This window comes from Schistocerca cancellata, chromosome 5, assembly GCF_023864275.1.
Source record: "Schistocerca cancellata isolate TAMUIC-IGC-003103 chromosome 5, iqSchCanc2.1, whole genome shotgun sequence".
NCBI lineage: Eukaryota > Metazoa > Arthropoda > Insecta > Orthoptera > Acrididae > Schistocerca > Schistocerca cancellata.
Genome location: NC_064630.1, coordinates 24,061,884 through 24,079,782, shown reverse-complemented (window position 1 = coordinate 24,079,782; position 17,899 = coordinate 24,061,884). Strand labels below are relative to the sequence as shown.

General features: G+C 39.4%; 1 protein-coding gene across 1 annotated transcript in view; it reads left to right on the top strand.

Moving 5' to 3' along the window:
- Nucleotides 1-183: 183 nt before the first annotated feature.
- Nucleotides 184-17,899, top strand: part of LOC126187348 (mediator of RNA polymerase II transcription subunit 24) — a 171,154-nt gene continuing 153,438 nt past the window's right edge. Inside the window, exon 1 of the mRNA XM_049928372.1 lies at nucleotides 184-489. Coding sequence (XP_049784329.1) covers nucleotides 397-489 — 93 coding nt within the window. The 5' untranslated portion in view covers nucleotides 184-396. The remainder of the gene's footprint in view (nucleotides 490-17,899) is intronic.

The following is a 17,899-nucleotide window of genomic DNA, read 5'->3' as shown; positions in this document are numbered from 1 at the left end:
GTTTTGGCTGCAGAAAGAAAGATGTTTTATGTTATTATAGAGCTGAAGAACATATATTATGCTTTAAAAGGAAATTTAACAACGATTCGTCATTTATATGAATATTTGCATTAAATTAGTATATTTAATTTCATGTGTACTGTTGGCATGACTGTAACAACAACATACGGCGTGTGTTTGCTGTTTGTTGATGTTTGTGAAGTTGTGAACATAACGTGTAGTGGCGGTCGCGGCGGTGGTATAAGTGCATGGGTAGTGATTAGTGAAAAGTTTTTTTTTTGTTTATTTCCTGCTAGGGAGATATTATTCAGTGATGAAAGAAACCATGAATAGTTGTGTATGATGCTGAAACGTAGCTTTTAAATTCTGTCTCAAACTGATACAAACTGCCTGCCAATGACTAGCAAAACAAGTAGTTTGAAGGCATTACTGTTACGTGCTTGGAGGGAACGTTGGTCGGACCTTCAGTGGGGCATACATATTAAAACGGTGAGTACATGTCTTACAGTAATACACCCCTACACTACTAAACAATTTGAAGAAAATACTATGCCTATAACTTTGTAGCGTCCCTACTTAAACTTCCACATCATGTTACTAGAGGAAGCTTTACTTTATCCAAATATTCACGTTCTCCGAGTACTTGGAGGATATCCTTTGCGCTTCTACGTATGTTTACAAGTAAACTAAGCAAACAACTTTGTAAAAAGAAAAAGACAAAAGTGGTTTACACTTAGAAAACGATGTGGTTTGTTAAATGTATTTTTTGGAGTATTCTGTCGCTTGTATTTCCACAATTACCACCGGTTTCGTATGATTACGGAACAACTTCTAATCGACATTATTTGCAGACAACCAGTCATAGTAAATCATGGTAACTAGGATAGCATCAAGAAATCACTTTTTGTGTATAGCGCTTAAAAATGGCTGATTGCCTTATAACTACAATAGTACTGAAAGGATCACGTCTCCGTGAATCCCAAATTTCAGAAATTCTAGGTCGTTAACTCAGGCCTACATGACTTGCATATTGTTTGAGGCATAAACTGGTTTTGTAGACAACACAACCAATAAAAATGCAATACAATTTCATAACCTTGGCTTCTAGTAGAATGGGTACAGTATTCATTTGCACCAGGTATTGGCAATTGTTAACCTCTCATGTAAAATCCACGTGGATCATTCCATGTTAAGTGGCCTAAATTTGGACAATCTCCCCACTCGACCGTCTCCAATGTTGATGAAATTTTTACAGGATGTACATATAGACCTTTCATGAAGCACTGCCAAATTACAGCCTCATAAGTAGTATGGCGGGGTGACCTTTTAGAAATGTTTATCGGGTTATTTAATTTTTTTCTGTTGTACTCTCAAGGAAGTTCCCATTATCTATGATTGTTTAATATTTTACAGTTGGAAATATACACCACTTCTGCTTTATCTAATATTAAAATAAACGGCAATTGGAAGCATAAATTTAATTGTAGTGTAATGGATATCAACAAGTTTTCAGTACCATGTGTCGTTGCAGATAATTCTGCATGTCATCTAAAAACATACACACATCAACAAGACTTCATTCCAATAAAAGAATTTTCTGTAGAGCAACAGGAATTAATAAACGAAAGAACTGAGATATGTCTTACTGAAAATGCACAAATATGCTTTCATCACAAAGCAGTACTTGTGGACAAATATGACTTTCTACAGAGATCTTGTTGTAATCCATTTGGTGCAAAGAACTATTCTGTTAAAAAAGGGTTTATGGATTGTCAACGTGGAAACACCAAAACAATTGCAAGTCGTGACTAAGAGCAATGTGAAACCTGGTCAGAAGATCTGTCCAGCTTGCAGAAAACAATTTTTAGCAAAGGATGCAGAAAAATCACAGTCAACTTCAAACCAGTCGAACATGAAGTATATCCAGAAGTATCTATCAGTTCAAGTCTAACTGCTTTTGGGGTCTCCCCTCTAAAATTTCAGAGAGTATCAAAAAGGGATGTGAAAGGTTACGCAAAACAAAAAATAAGTGAAGCTCAAGAGGCAATTGTGAATAACATTGTTGCTGCTGGAGGATTCGCACCAAAAGATCTTCCAACACTTAGTACAAGCAAGACATGTCCTGAGTGTGAAGATTATAAGCAGCTGATTAAAGAATTGAAAGAGAAGTTGCAATTGTCAAGGCAGCATGAAAAATTGCAAATACTGACATTAGTACCACAAAGCTGGACTATAAAAGAGACAATGCAAGAGACTGGTGTTTCAGAGACGATGGTAAAAGCAGGTAGGAAATTCCAAGCAGAAAATGGTGTATTAGCTCTGCCAAAGAACAAATGTGGCAAGGAGACTTCAGATGCTGTAAAAGAAAGAGTGGTAACATTTTTTTTTAGAATGAAGAATTTAACTGAATTTGCCCAAGTAAAAAAGACTGTGTATCAATTAGAATAGAAGGAAAGAAAGTTTTGATGCAAAAATACCTTCTTCTGAATAATTTGAAAGAAATGTTTGCTGCATATCCATTTTAGCATGGGCCTGAAATTGGATTTTCCAAATTTTGCGAATTGAGGCCAAAATGCTGCATCACTGTGGGTGCTGCAGGAATCCACTCAGTCTGTGTTTGCACTTTACACCTAAATGTGAAAATGATGCTTGCAAGCACTTCAATTAAAGAAGATTATAAGAGTCTGATAGCTAAAACAGTGTGTGATTTGGAATCCAAAGATTGCATGCTTCATCGCTGTGAAATCTGTCTGGGAAAAGAACTACTGAAACAGTTTTTAGAAAGTAGTTTTGAAGACAGTGGTCCAAATGTTACCATTGAGTTCAAACAGTGGGTGCGCACTGATAGAGATACGTTAGAAACCAAGCAGATGACCACCGAGGATTTTATTGAAGATATGATTTCAAAAATTTACAAACTTTCCACTCCTCATTATGTTGCAAAACACCAGAGCAAGCACTTAAAATGCATAAAAGAAAGCTATAAGCCAACTGAACTTATCATATTAATGGACTTTGCTGAAAATTATTCCTTCATTGTCCAGGATGTAGCTCAAAGTTTTCACTGGAATAACAGCCAAGCAACTTTACACCCACTTGTACTTCAGAAATAACTTGGACATCAGCAGCATCAGCTACTGTATAATAAGTGGCAGCCTGAAACATGATGCGATCGCTGTACATGCTTTTATAGTGAAATTAATAGAAGATCTGAAGTGTCTCCTTGGAAAAATCACACACATTTAATACTTCAGTGGTGGGTCAGCAGTGCAGTTCAAAAACTTGAAAAATTTTCTGAATCTCTGCCACCATCAAAATGACTTTGGAATCTCAGCTGAATGGAACTTTTTACTGCAAGCCATGGAAAATCTCCATGTGATGGAATTGGAGGAACTGTGAAGTGCCTGGCAGCAAGAGCAAGCTTTCAAAGACCAACTGAGGACCAGATTTTGACACCAACTGATTTGTTTAAATACTGTAGAAAGACTGTCAGAGGAATCCAATTCACTTTGTTTCAAAAGAAGAAATTGAAACATTAAAAACTGAGCAGGGAACAAGGTTCAAAAATGGCTCCACAGTATCAGGAACAAGAGAGAATCACCATTTTGTGCCATTAAATGAAAAGCAAGTTTGTATTAGAAGAGTATCCAATGATACAAATTCTTTTGTGGCAAATGTTGACCAAAGTCAAGCAATAGTTCCATTCAGAAATATTACAGCCTTACAACCGGCCCAATACTTTGCCTGTATATATGATGGAAAATGGTCGATTAGTAATGTGCCTGAAGTTTCTGGAGTTTTGGTCAGTTTCATGCACCCCCATGGACCTGCGCATTCATTCTATTGGCCAGCTAGGGAGGATGCTTGTCGGATTCCAAACCAACACATTGTTTATGTCATTCCAGCTCCATCAGCAACAAGAATGGGCTGACATTATAGCTTGATAGAATCAACAGTAATTGCTATTAGTAACAAATTTCAGCAAATGAATTAATAATAACTGATGTATTTGGCTTGGGAACCATAAAGAGTATGACTGGCACATATATCATTTAATGTAATATAAATGTAGGTTTATTTGGTACGACAAGATTTATAGATTAGATTAGATTAGATTTACTTTCATTCCAATTGATCCGTAGTGAGGAGGTCCTCCAGGATGTGGAACATGTCAGAAAAACAACAATACATGACAAATATTTACAACTAAAACAAATAAGCTAATGTACCTTTCCACAGGTCCCAAGTGGAATGATCGTCATCTTTTAATGAACACTAAGAGTCATTTTACAAATACTAATGCACTGCATTTAAAATAAAAAAGTTTTTTGTTTATTTATAAGGTAATAATAAACATGTAATACAACTACTGTAATATTTATTTACAATGAACACATTACTGCACTGAAATGGTGCAGAAGTTAGATTATACTTACACACACACACACACACACACACACACACACACACACACACAAATTTTCAGTGAACACATTACTGCACTGAAATTGTGCCGAAGCTGTGTTGTACTTATATACAAATCAGTTGGTTTTACTAAGAAATTCATCAATGGAGTAGAAGGAGTTGGCCACCTTTAGGCTTCTCTTAAACTGAATGTCATTGGTTGTTAAGCTTTTTATGGCTGCTGGCAAGTTATTGAAAATGTGTGTTCCTGAATAATGCACACCTTTTTGTACAAGACTAAGTGACTTTAAATCCTTGTGAAGATTATTCTTATTTCTAGTATTGATTCCATGAATTGAGCTGTTGGTTTGAAAAAGTGATATATTTTTAATGACAAATTTCATTAAGGAATAAATATATTGGGAAGCTGTAGTTAGTATCCCTAGTTCCCTAAACAGGCTTCTGCAGGATGTTCTTGAGTTCACACCACATATAATTCTTACTGCACGTTTTTGTGCCCGGAAAACTTTAGCTTGGCTTGATGAATTACCCCAAAAAATAATCCCATATGACATTATGGAATGAAAGTAAGCATAGTATGCCAGGTTTTTCATTTTTATATCCCCTATGTCTGACAAAATTCGCATTGCAAACAGAGATTTGTTAAGACGTTTCAGCAGTTCTGTGGTGTGCTCCTCCCAGTTGAATTTATTATCAAGCTGTAATCCCAAGAATTTAACACTGTCCACTTCTTCTATCTTCTTGTCATCGTATGTTAGACATATACTCGTGGGACACCCCTTACAAGTTCTGAACTGCATGTAGTGTGTTTTTTTTTTTTTTTCAAAGTTTAGTGACAAAGAATGGTCTAGGAACCAGTGATTAATGTCCACAAATATTTTATTGGCTGATCTTTCTAAGACTACACTTGATTTGCTATTTATTGCAATGTTTGTATCATCGGCAAACAAAACAAACTTGGCATCTGGTAATGTTACTGATGAAAGGTCATTGATATACACAAGGAAAAGTAAGGGCCCCAAAATGGAACCTTGTGGGACCCCACATGTAATTAGTTCCCAGTTGGATGATGCCTGATAGCTTGATACATGTCTCTTTCCTAATAACACCCTTTGTTTCCTGCCAGAGATATAAGATTTGAACCATTTTGCAGCATTTCCTGTTACACTATAATATTCTAGTTTACTTAAAAGGATATTGTGATTTACACAGTCAAATGCCTTTGACAGATCACAAAATATACCAGTTGCCTGCAATTTTTTGTCTAATGAATTAAGCACATTTTCACTGTAAGTGAAGATAGCCTTCTCAATATCAGAACCTTTTAGAAATCCAAACTGTGACTTTGACAGTATTTGAGATAAGATGGTTATAAAGACGACTGTACATTACTTTTTCGAAAATTTTTGAGAATGCTGGCAACAGTGAAATTGGACGGAAATTTGATGCTATTTCTTTATCTCCCTTCTTAAACAGTGGCTTAACTTCAGCATGTTTCAGCCATTCAGGAAATATTCCACTGATAAACGACTGGTTACACAGATAGCTTAATATGTTACTTAGCTCAGAATAGACCAGTTTGATAGCACACTATGATGAATTTACCATAGTTTGACCTTTTGTTTTAGAGCTAAGATATTGTAGCCAAAAAGTTGAACAGGATCACAAAGTTTCAGCATGACAGGTCTCTTAGATCCTGAGTAATGGTAAATCAAAGTTGATCATTTAGGCTATTCATTTAAGCCACAATGTTGAGAAATGTAATATAATGAAAACATAAGTTTATTTGTTCTTAAATGCAAAGTCTCCAAAATATAAACAACTTTTTCTGATCAAACAAGGTGAGCTCTTTTCAGTGGTGCCGAGAACAATCAAATTTGAGTGATCCCTTTTGGGATATTACCTTTTGAAAGTGAGTCAAATTTGACTGATTAAATGTTTTAGCACACTTTGAACTTCAGTAACTCAGTTATTATTTGAACAGTCTGGGTGCCACTTGCAGAGTTTTATGACATGCTGGCAGGCTGCAGATAACTAAAGTATTAGTTTCAGAAAATTACTCTTTCAGTGGATACAAAGCAATAAAGTATAGCCATCATTTGGTATGACAAGATTTATGAGCCACTTTGATAGCACACTATGATGAATTTACATAGTTTGACCTTTTGTACTACAACTAAGCTGTTGTTGTTGTAGTCTTCAGTCCAGAGACTGATTTGATTCAGCTCTCCATGCTACTCTATCCTGTGCGAGCTTCTTCATCTCCCAGTTCCTACTGCAACCTACATCCTTGTGAGTCTGCTTAGTGTATTCATCTCTTGGTCTCCCTCTACGATTTTTACCCTCCATGCTGCCCTCCAATACTAAATTGGTGATTCCTTGATGCCTCAGAACATGTCCTACCAACTGATCCTTTCTTCTAGTTAAGTTGTGCCACAAATTTCTCTTCTCCCCAATTCTAGTCAATTCCTCCTCATTAGTTATGTGATCTACCCATCTAATCTTCAGCATTCTTCTGTAGCACCACATTTCAAAAACTTCTATTCTCTTCTTGTCTAAACTATTTATCGTCCACGTTTCACTTCCATACATGGCTACACTTCATACAAATACTTTCAGAAACGACTTCCTGACACTTAAATCTATACTCGATGTTAACAAATTTCTCTTCTTCAGAAACGCTTTCCTTGCCATTGCCAGTCTACATTTTATATCCTCTCTACTTCGACAATCACCAGTTATTTTGCTCCCCAAATAGCAAACCTCCTTTACTACTTTAAGTGTCTCATTTCCTAATCTAATTCCCTCAGCATCACCTGACTTAATTCAACTACATTCCATTATCCTTGTTTTGCTTTTGTTGATGTTCATCTTATACCCTCATTTCAAGACACTATCCATTCCGTTCAATTGCTCTTCCAAGTCCTTTGCTGTTTCTGACAGAATTACAATGTCATCGGCAAACCTCAAAGTTTTTATTTCTTCTCCATGAATTTTAACCCCCACTCCGAATTTTTCTTTTGTTTCCTTCACTGCTTGCTCAATATACAGATTGAACAACATCGGGGAGAGGCTACAACCCTGTCTCACTCCCTTCCCAACCATTGCTGCCCTTTCATGCCCCTCGACTCTTATAATTGCCATCTGGTTTCTGTACAAATTGTAAATAGCCTTTCGCTCCCTGTATTTTACCCCTGCCACCTTCAGAATTTGAAAGAAAGTATTCCAGTCAACATTGTCAAAAGCTTTCTCGATGTCTACAAATGCTAGAAACGTAGATTTGTCTTTCCTTAATCTAGCTTCTAAGATAAGTCGTAGGGTCAGTATTGCCTCACGTGTTCCAATATTTCTACGGAATCCAAACTGATCTTCTCCGAGGTCGCCTTCTACCAGGTTTTCCATTCGTCTGTAAAGAATTCGTGTTAGTGTTTTGCAGGCGTGACTTATTAAACTGATAGTTAGGTAATTTTCACATCTGTCAACGCCTGCTTTCTTTGGGATTGGAATTATTATATTCTTCTTGAAGTCTGAGGGTATTTCGCCTGTCTCATACATCTTGCTCACCAGATGGTAGAGTTTTGTCAGGACTGGCTCTCCCAAGGCTGTCAGTAGTTCTAATGGTATGTTGTCTACTCCCGGGGCCTTGTTTCGGCTCAGGTCTTTCAGTGCTCTGTCAAACTATTCACGCAGTATCATATCTCCCATTTCATCTTCATCTACATCCTCTTCCATTTCCATAATATTGTCCTCAATTACATTGTCCTTGTGTAGACCCTCTATATACTCCTTCCACCTTTCTGCTTTCCTTTCTTTGCTTAGAACTGGGTTTCCATCTGAGCTCTTGATGTTCATACAAGTAGTTCTCTTATCTCCAAAGGTCTCTTTAATTTTCCTGTAGGCAGTATCTATCTTACCCTTAGTGAGATCAGCCTCTACATCCTTACATTTGTCCTCTAGCCATCCCTGCTTAGCCATTTTGCACTTTCTGTCAATCTCATTTTTGAGACATTTGTATTCCCTTTTGCCTGCTTCATTTACTGCATTTTTATATTTTCTCCTTTCACCAATTAAATTCAATATTTCTTCTGTTACCCAAGGATTTCTAGCAGCCCTCATCTTTTTACCTACTTGATCCTCTGCTGCCTTCACTACTTCATCCCTCAAAGCTACCCATCCTTCTTCTACTGTATTTCTTTCCTCCATTCCTGTCAATCGTTCCCTTATGCTCTCCCTGAAACACCGCACAACCTCTGGTTTAGTCAGTCTATCCATGTCCCATCTCCTTAAATTCCCACCTTTTTGCAGTTTCTTCAGTTTTAATCTACAGTTAATAACCAATAGATTGTGGTCAGAGTCCACATCTGCCCCTGGAAATGCCTTACAATTTAAAACCTGGTTCCTAAATCTCTGTCTTACCATTATATAATCTATGTGAAACCTGTCAGTATCTCCAGACTTCTTCCATGTATACAACCTTCTTTTATGATTCTTGAACCAAGTGTTAGCTATGATCAAGTTGTGCTCTGTGCAAAATTCTACCAGGCGGCTTCCTCTTTCATTTCTTCCCCCCAATCCATATTCACCCACTACGTTTCCTTCTCTCCCTTTTCCTACTACCGAATTCCAGTCACCCATGACTATTAAATTTTTGTCTCCCTTCACTATCTGAATAATTTCTTTTATTTCATCATACATTTCTTCAATTTCTTCGTCATCTGCAGAGCTAGTTGGCATATAAACTTGTACTACTGTGGTAGGTGTGGGCTTCGTGTCTATCTTGGCCACAATAATGCGTTCACTATGCTGTTTGTAGTAGCTTACCCGCACTCCTATTTTTTTTATTCATTATTAAACCTACTCCTGCATTACCCCTATTTGATTTTGTATTTATAACCCTGTATTCGCCTGACCAAAAGTCTTGTTCCTCCTGCCACCGAACTTCACTAATTCCCACTATATCTAACTTTAACCTATCCATTTCCCTTTTTAAATTTTCTAACCTACCTGCCCGATTAAGGGATCTGACATTCCACGCTGATCCGTAGAATGCCAGTTTTCTTTCTCCTGATAACGACATCCTTCAGAGTAGTCCCCACCCAGAGATCCGAATGGGGGACTGTTTTACCTCCAGAATATTTTACCCAAGAGGACGCCATCATCATTTAACCATATAGTAAAGCTGCATGCCCTCGGGAAAAATTACGGCTGTAGTTTCCCCTTGCTTTCAGCCGTTTGCAGTACCAGCACAGCAAGGCCGTTTTGGTTAGTGTTACAAGGCCAGATCAGTCAATCATCCAGACTGTTGCCCCTGCAACTACTGAAAAGGCTGCTGCCCCTCTTCAGGAACCACATGTTTGTCTGGCCTCTCAACAGATACCCCTCCGTTGTGGTTGCACCTACTGTACGGCTATCTGTATCGCTGAGGCTCACAAGCCTCCACACCAACGGCAGGGTCCATGGTTCATTGGGGGGGGGGGGGGGGGGCTGACACAGGAGCATTCTGAAATTGAGTAAAATCAGAAATTCTGAACTCCATGTTTAAATGTTCCTTTAACACAGGGAAATTTAGGAGTATTGTGATAATTTAGTTTTCACATCACCTCAGTGTGAGTGTCATTGATAAACAGCTGAAGTTCCTAAAACTGAGTAAAGCTCTAGGTTAGATGGAATCCCTGCCAGATTCTGCATGGAATTTGAGTAATCCTCTTTTTTAATCATAATGTCCATAGATCCATCAACCAAAAAACTGTGCCTAGAATTGCAAGAAAGCACAGGCCACATTCATCTATATCAAGAGTAAAGTGCCAGAAATATTGATTCCCAAAAACTATTTGACACATACTATGCCAACACTTATTAATGAAAGGATGGTCATATTGGTTGTAAAATGAAATTTGTGACTAGATTGTGGATATATTTGTAGGGAGGATGCAGCATCTTATCTTGCCCAATCATCAAACTATGTAGAAATAACTTCTGGTGTGCCTCAGGGAAGTATGTTGGGGTTCTAGGTATTCATGTGTGTCATGACCTGGCATAAAATGTTAATGATAACCACCAACTTTTCAGTCTAGTACTGCCTGATTAAAACTGCAGAAGTACTCAGTCAGTTCTTGATAAGATTTCAAAGTAGTATAAAGACTGGCAACTTACTTTTAATGTTCAGATATGTAAAAGTGTGCTCTTCGCAAAGTACAAAAAACATAGGCTACTATGATACCATACAAATACCTGGTTGTAACAATTTGTGAGGATATGAACTGGAACGATCATATAAGTTGTCGTAGGTAAAGCAAGTGGAAAACTTCTGTTCATTCATAGACTACTGGGGAAATTCAGTGGGTCTACAAAGGAGACTGCTTACAAAACACTCGTGACTTTTCCTGGAATGTTGCTCATGGGTGTGTGTGTGTGTGTGTGTGTGTGTGTGTGTGTACTTGCAGGACAGCACAAAAGGTCACAGGCTTGTTTGGCCCGTAGAGATGCTGAAAAACCTGGACTGGCAGACTCTTAACGATTAATACAAACTTTCCATGAAAGCCTACTAGCAAAGTTTCAAGAACCGTAATTAATCAAGAAATTTGGGAATGTGGTGATCTCCCTATATACCGCTGCCATAGAGATTGTGAAGAGAATATTAGCCTAATTACAGTGCCCACAGAGGAGAGAGAAGTCCAAGTAGTCATTCTTCCTGCACTCCATACGTGAATGCCAGAAGGAATCCTAACAAGTTGGTAAATCGGAATTACCTCCTGCTGTGCACTTCACGGATCAATGGAGGTGTCCAGTCCCAACCGTCGGCTTTGACCCGTGACGTAAGGGTGTTGTGGTGTGTGACGACAAGACGGCGCGGAGTTTGGTTTATGAGTGTGTTGTGTTTGTAGATGTCGTTTTTTTGTGGTCGGTGGTGTCCTCTGGTGGTATGTTTATGGTTTGCGTGTTGTGTGGTGTATTGGGTTCATTTTTGTATCGCTGCTTGAACTGTTCAGTTGTCGGTTACGACTGTTCTTTAATACAAATTCTTCTACAGAAATTGGTTTCATTGAGTTAAGAATTATGTTTCCATTGTGTTTAAGTTATTGTAGTGTTGTTTGCTGTATGTCGCGTGGTAAGTTGTTTAATTTAATTTGTGGCTGCTTTTGTTAGGTATGGATATGACTGATAAATACAATAGTGCTTGGTTGCTGGCTGAAATGGGGGATGATATGCTCTTCCTCATTAAATTCTTGCAGTTATTCGGCTGCTGGCTGAGATCATGAAATGCAGCATGTTTCGGCAGAAGATGCGGTTGGCTAAAGTTCCGGCGTCTCGTACCAGGGACTGCTACATGTGGCGCTGCCGAAGGGACAACCTTTGGGGCTACATAAGGCGTGGTGCCTGGTTTGAAAGGTCTAGTTTAGGCAAGAGAGAGAGAGAGTTTTGATGTCGTATTATTTTTGTTATAGATCCTCTCATAATTTTTGTGCACATGACACTGGTGTGAGTGAGAGGACTGTTTTTGACTGGTTTTCGTATTGTAGGGAAGTTTGTTCTGAATATATTAAGTACAGGGGTAAGTTGGGTGGGCCTGGGGTCATGGTGTAGGTTGACGAGTCGCAGTTTGGAAAGAAGTATGGGAGGGGTAAGTCTCTGGTTGGTTTATGGGTGGGGGGTGGTTATTCAAAGTGTGTTTTTAGGGTTTTGGAGAGATGTACAAAGAGGGAATTGGTGGGATTAATTGAGGAGTATATAGAGGAGGGTAGTACAATAGTTTCTGATGCTTTTTCATCTTATAGGGGGTTGGGCCAGAGGGGGTATGATCATTTAGTTGCTAACCATAGTTTAGAATTCAAGAATTATGAGACTGGGGCATGCACAAATATGATAGAGGGGTTTTGGGGGACAGTTGAGTCAGTTATTGGGAGGGGGAAGAGGCGCTCTTCTAACCCTCAGTGTCATTTGGATGAGTATTGTTGGTGGAAGAGTGTCCCTGGGGCCTATTGCACTGTTCGCATTTTTTTTAAGGGCTATTAGTAAAATGTATAGGCCAAAGGTGGTTGGTTAAGGATGTGTAGGGGGACTGCGGCTCGGGCGGGTGGGGGGGATGGGGGGGGGGGGGGAGTTGTTGGTTATGTTCGTGGATGTAGGTGGGTGGGGGGTGGTGGTTGTTTTATGATTATGTTGTGGAGGATCTGTTTTGTTGCAGTTGTTTTTGAGGTGTAGTTTATGATTGACATTTGTTTATTTTTTTTGTATTTATTTGTTGATGGATCTTTGATTTTTGGGGAGGGTGAAGGTTTGATTCCAAGTTTGTTTGTTTAGGTGTTGGTTTTGTGGTATTGATAGTTGTGATGGTGGTGTTATTTTTGGAGTTTCTGGGGTTTTATATTGCGGTATCAACAATTGCGGTTGAGCTATGTAGGTGAAGGGAAGTGACTGATTCCGGAGGATATTGTGAGTGTAGTAGAATTTGGGAATTTTGTTTTGTCGAGCCGTGTTGTCGTTTTGTATGTATTGGGATGGTGGTGTGTGTTTATATTTAGTTTGCCCCCACCCAAAAATTCCATGTCCCACGCTGCTCTTGTTAATGTGATTATATTTTTGGAGGAAGATGTGTGTGTTGGGTTTTTAATTTATTTTCATTGTTGTTGTCATGTTTTTGTAATGATATCATAGGCGCCACAATGGGGTTGTTGTGAATGGTTGTTTCCATCATATTGGTGATGTCATTGGTCAAAGCAGGCGGGTGGAATCGGACACTTAAGTAATTCCCACTTCACAGTGGTTTTGCTGCAGAGTAGAGATGTAAATTATAGCTGAAGCTATATTGTAGTTAAAGTTTGACGGTGATAATGATAAACTGTAAATGTTAAAAATGTAAGTGTCGTGTGACTAGGGCTTCCTGTTGGGTAGACTGTTCGCTGGATGTAAGGCTTTTGATTTGATGGCACTTCGGCGACTTACGTGTCAGTGGAAATGAAATGATGATGATTAGAACAACACAGCACCCAGTCCCTAAGTGGAGAAAATCTCCGACCCAGCCGGGAATTGAACCCGAGCCCTTAGGATTGACATTCTGTCATGCTGACCACTCAGCTACCAGGGCCAGACAACTGTAAATGCTTAATTTCTTTTAAGTTCAGAGTTTACAGTACCCATCCACTTTTGGTCTTGTCAGCTACTAAATAAAGTGTTAACTACACTGTTGAATCCCAAGTTTTATTTCAATGAATATTCTTATTTTATCATCCACTGGCACTACTATTTCTTGGAAAAGAAAGCTGACTACCCTCAGTGATGGTAGATGGAGAATATGAATTATATTGCATAGATATATTGGTGGCACTGGTTGAGAGAGTTGGGCCTCGTTCTTCCCACATTACCTTTTCCTTCTGGGTGAGGTTAGATTTCTCCTCTATCTGTATCCCCACTGTTAGAACTCGGCTTTAACACTGCAGTTGAAACTTTGTCTTTATCTATGTCATCAGTTTTTTGTTTTCTTTTATCCTCCGAAAATGTCATGACCCAGTTTTGGAATGGATGACATTATCCAGTTCTTGGCAAAGTCCAGAGAATCTAGAATTACAAGATAATGAATACAAGGCATGCAGTAGAAGGAATAAACCCATGAGGTTTAGGCTTGAAGTATTTATTTAAAAATTTCACAATACACCCTTTTAATATTGATGAGCTGCAGTGAGCTCAGTGCAGTTAGAAATCAATATGGTTGTATGTGAAGACCTGCAATTAACTCAGTGGATGTTAGTAAAACTAAATCTGCATAGGTTCAAGTGCTGGCCAACTGGAGAGACGCTCACAGCTTTTGGATAGTGGCAGCAAAATGTCACCAATTTATTAGGGAGAGCAGGAAGAGATTGTGGAAACAGTTCCTAGCTGCAGTTAACCATTCCACCAAAAGCATAGTTGTATGAGAGGCCATCAGGATGATTTCTGAGAGATGTCCAGTGCTGTAAAGGGGAATGGTAGTCTCTAGACCACTCCACAAAACATTGTTCAGATTATGGTGGCCTATTTTGCCACAGTTACCATGACTGCCATTCATAGGCCAGCTTCCCGACACTACAGAGGGGCCGCTGAGAGGGGCAGTTGGCACTTTAGTTCCACCAGTGATGAAGAATACATCTTCTCCATATGGGAGTGGGATTCTGCATTTGCTGCCACTCATGACACATCACCTGGCTTCAATAGCGTCTATTATAGTATGCTACAGCACCTCGCAGGATGTAGCGAAGAAATCCTCCTTGCCCTTGTTTACCTCATTTAGGTGTCAGGTCACTTTCCCGACTCATGGCGAGAGGCCATTTTAATTACACTTTTAAAACCTCGAAAGGACCAAACATATCTGAGCAGTTATCATAGTGTTGCTCGTACTAATTGTATGGGAAAGACCTTGGAGCTGATGGCCAACCACTGCCTTGTCTGGATCTTAGAATCCTGACTGCTCCACTTTTGATAACCTGGCCCTCATTGAAGCAGCTATACAACAGGTTTCCTGTGCCAGCATCACTTCCTGGGTATGTTTTTTTAACATCAAGAAGGCCTACTGTATTAGTCAGCAGCATATTATCCTCAGGCAGCTCCTTGAATGGGGTTTTCAAAGAAATCTTCCCATCTATATATGGTCCTTCCTCTCACATTGCTATTTTAGGTATTGAATTGGTGACTTCCTCTCTGACCACTGTGAGCAGGAGAATGGTGTCCTCAAGGTAGTGTTTTAAGTGTGAGTGTCTTTGCCATAGCTATTAGTAGTATCACATCCATTGTTGCATGTCCCTTCGACTGTTATTTGTTTGTTGACATTTCTCTGTCTTTTGCTTCTCTTGGAGCCTTGCAACGACAACTCATCAGATACAACTGATTCTTCGTTGGTTGGATGAATGGACAGAGAAGAGGTTTTTAAATTCTCAAATAAAAAGTCTGAGTGCATTCTTGTTTAATCATTCCTGTTCAGTTTTAAGCATTCCTGAGTTGCAGATGGTGGACACTTGTTCTTAATTTTAAAGACTCAGTGAGGTTTCTGGGCCTTGCACTTCGCTCGAAACTTATATGTTTGCCACACCTCAGGGATCTGGAAAGATGCTCCCTGAAAGCACTTAATATTTTAAAATGTCTTAGCCACAATTCAAGGGAAGCAGATCTGACATGTCTGCTCTGGTTTTATGGTGCCTTTGAGCTGTCTCAGCTTGTTTATGCGTGCACAGTGTACAGATCTGCAATACTGTCTTATTTAAAGATGTTGGATGTGGTGGACCATGAAGGACTTAGGGTGGCCCCCAGGGCTTTTTGAACCAGCACCATACTGAGCCTTTGTGTTGAGGCTGGTGAGCCACATTTCACGTCAGTGGACATCTCCTCCTGATGTGACATGGCTACAAAACACCATCCATGCTATACACTCTGCATACCATATCATTGCTTGGCCACCAATGGGAAGGCATTGAGAAACTAGGATTTGTGGAATTCACATCAAGGATTGCCTTTCAGAGATGAGTGTGGCTGGTTTTAACATTTTGCACCAAGTTTGGAGCAGATCTCCAACTTCGCTCCAACAGAAACCCTGATTTATTGTAGATATGACAAATTTTAAGAAAGACTGCACTCTCAGTTCTACATTCCAATCTTTTCTTTTTTCCCTTGAACACTTTCTCATCTGCTCTGAAACCCTTAGTACCCTGCATGTACCCAGCATGGAAATTGGCCCAAATTGTACACAACTAACTGTACTTCCCACAGTGGCAGGGGAAGCAGGTGTCATTCTGTCGGATACCAGGGCATGTGGGTATTTCAAAGAGGCCCACATGGAACATAATGTTACAGGAGCACCATTCCCCTGCAGGCTCTCATTTCACTGATGCATCACAGATCCATATAGTTGTGGGAGGAGGAGTGGCTGGCAGTGATTGACAATAAGCTGCAGTTAGTGAAGCCAGCTGTCCAGCCATGGATATCCTCATGCCATTTGCTCCCGTGAAATGAGGTGGCCCTGACCAGCCTCTGAATTGGGCACTTCCCCCTAACACATGGCTACATGGCTTTTTATTTCAGCGAGAAGCCCCCCCCCCCCCCCAACTGTTTGTAATGCCTGTGATGTGCTTTTCAGTGTACTCCACATTCTAACTGAGTGGATTTTGTTTTGTGACAAGTGGACAGAAGCAGATTTAGATGGAGATCTGTCCTCTATTTTATCTGACGACAAGATTAGTGTGGTCAAGCATTTACTTTTTTTTTATGTATGTGGACTCTGGTCTAAGGTTTTAGCGTGTTGCAGAGTGGCTGGCTCTTCCACTTTTATTCCAATGATCAGCCAGCTGCATGTATATCCTGTATTCTTATAATGCTTTCCACAGATTTTTCTCCTTGTTATTGTGTATTAGGTCAGCCAACATAATTTTCATTGTTTTGTATGTGACCAAGTTTTCAGGCTTTCTTTTACGTTTTTATTTGCAGTTATGATTTAAGTACTTTTATGATCTTCCTCTCCACCATCTCATTACATTTTCAAGTGGGCTCTAAAGACCTTGCTGTCTTGCACCCACAAAATATTTTCATCATCATCCTGTGAAATGGCATGGCCGATTTACTTCCTCTTCAATGAAACTATCTGAACTTTTACTCTGTCTCTAATGACCTCGATGTTGATGGGGCGTTAAACCCTAATCTTCCTTCCTCTTTTCCCCAGTTATTATGCTCTGGGGCTTGCGGACACTTTTGAGTGTGCACATGGTCTGTTGCTTCTTCTGCAGATATGTATTGCGTCATGCCGTTGCAAAAGATGTCACAATAGTGAAGTAGCTGTTGCTTGTTTGTGAAGAGGAGATGATGTACTGTTCTTGGTTTGTCCAGTTTAGTATCTCAGCTGGGAGTTTCTTATTGATGGGTGTCATGCAGAAAATATTTAGGGAGAAACATGGTAGAACATCTTCAACAGTGAGACAATTGTGATGTGGAAAATGACTGGCAAAATTTGTGGGGACATAGTCCCAAAAGTTCTGCAGAGGTAGCCATGATGTGAACTGCCGACTTACTTCTGGCTTAAATTGGATGTTGATGTGGCAATTGGTCTTCATTATGCTGATGTCTTGTTCATTACTGTCTGTTAAATGTATCTCCTTGAAAGTTCTTTGACCCAAGATGGGCACTAGTTCTTCCTATGGATGGATGGTAAACCCTTGGATGAGAGTCTTATGGGGGTGATTGTTGGGAATGCAGGACGACGGCTTAGGCTATCTTCAATCAGAAAGATTCCCAGTAATTAGTAATAAAATGATATTTATTAAATGTGAATAAATACTCAACTTAAATGATGCTTCTTCAAGTGAAATGTCCAGCACAATTAGATATTTGAAATTATTACAAGTCCTGTAAAATATTAAAGTCTTATCACTGGGCCTGTGAATGTTGCCTATGAAGAGTCCAGAGCTGGCCTGTGATGCCTACAGTGCCCTAAATCTTGGGGACAACTAATGAACACTGC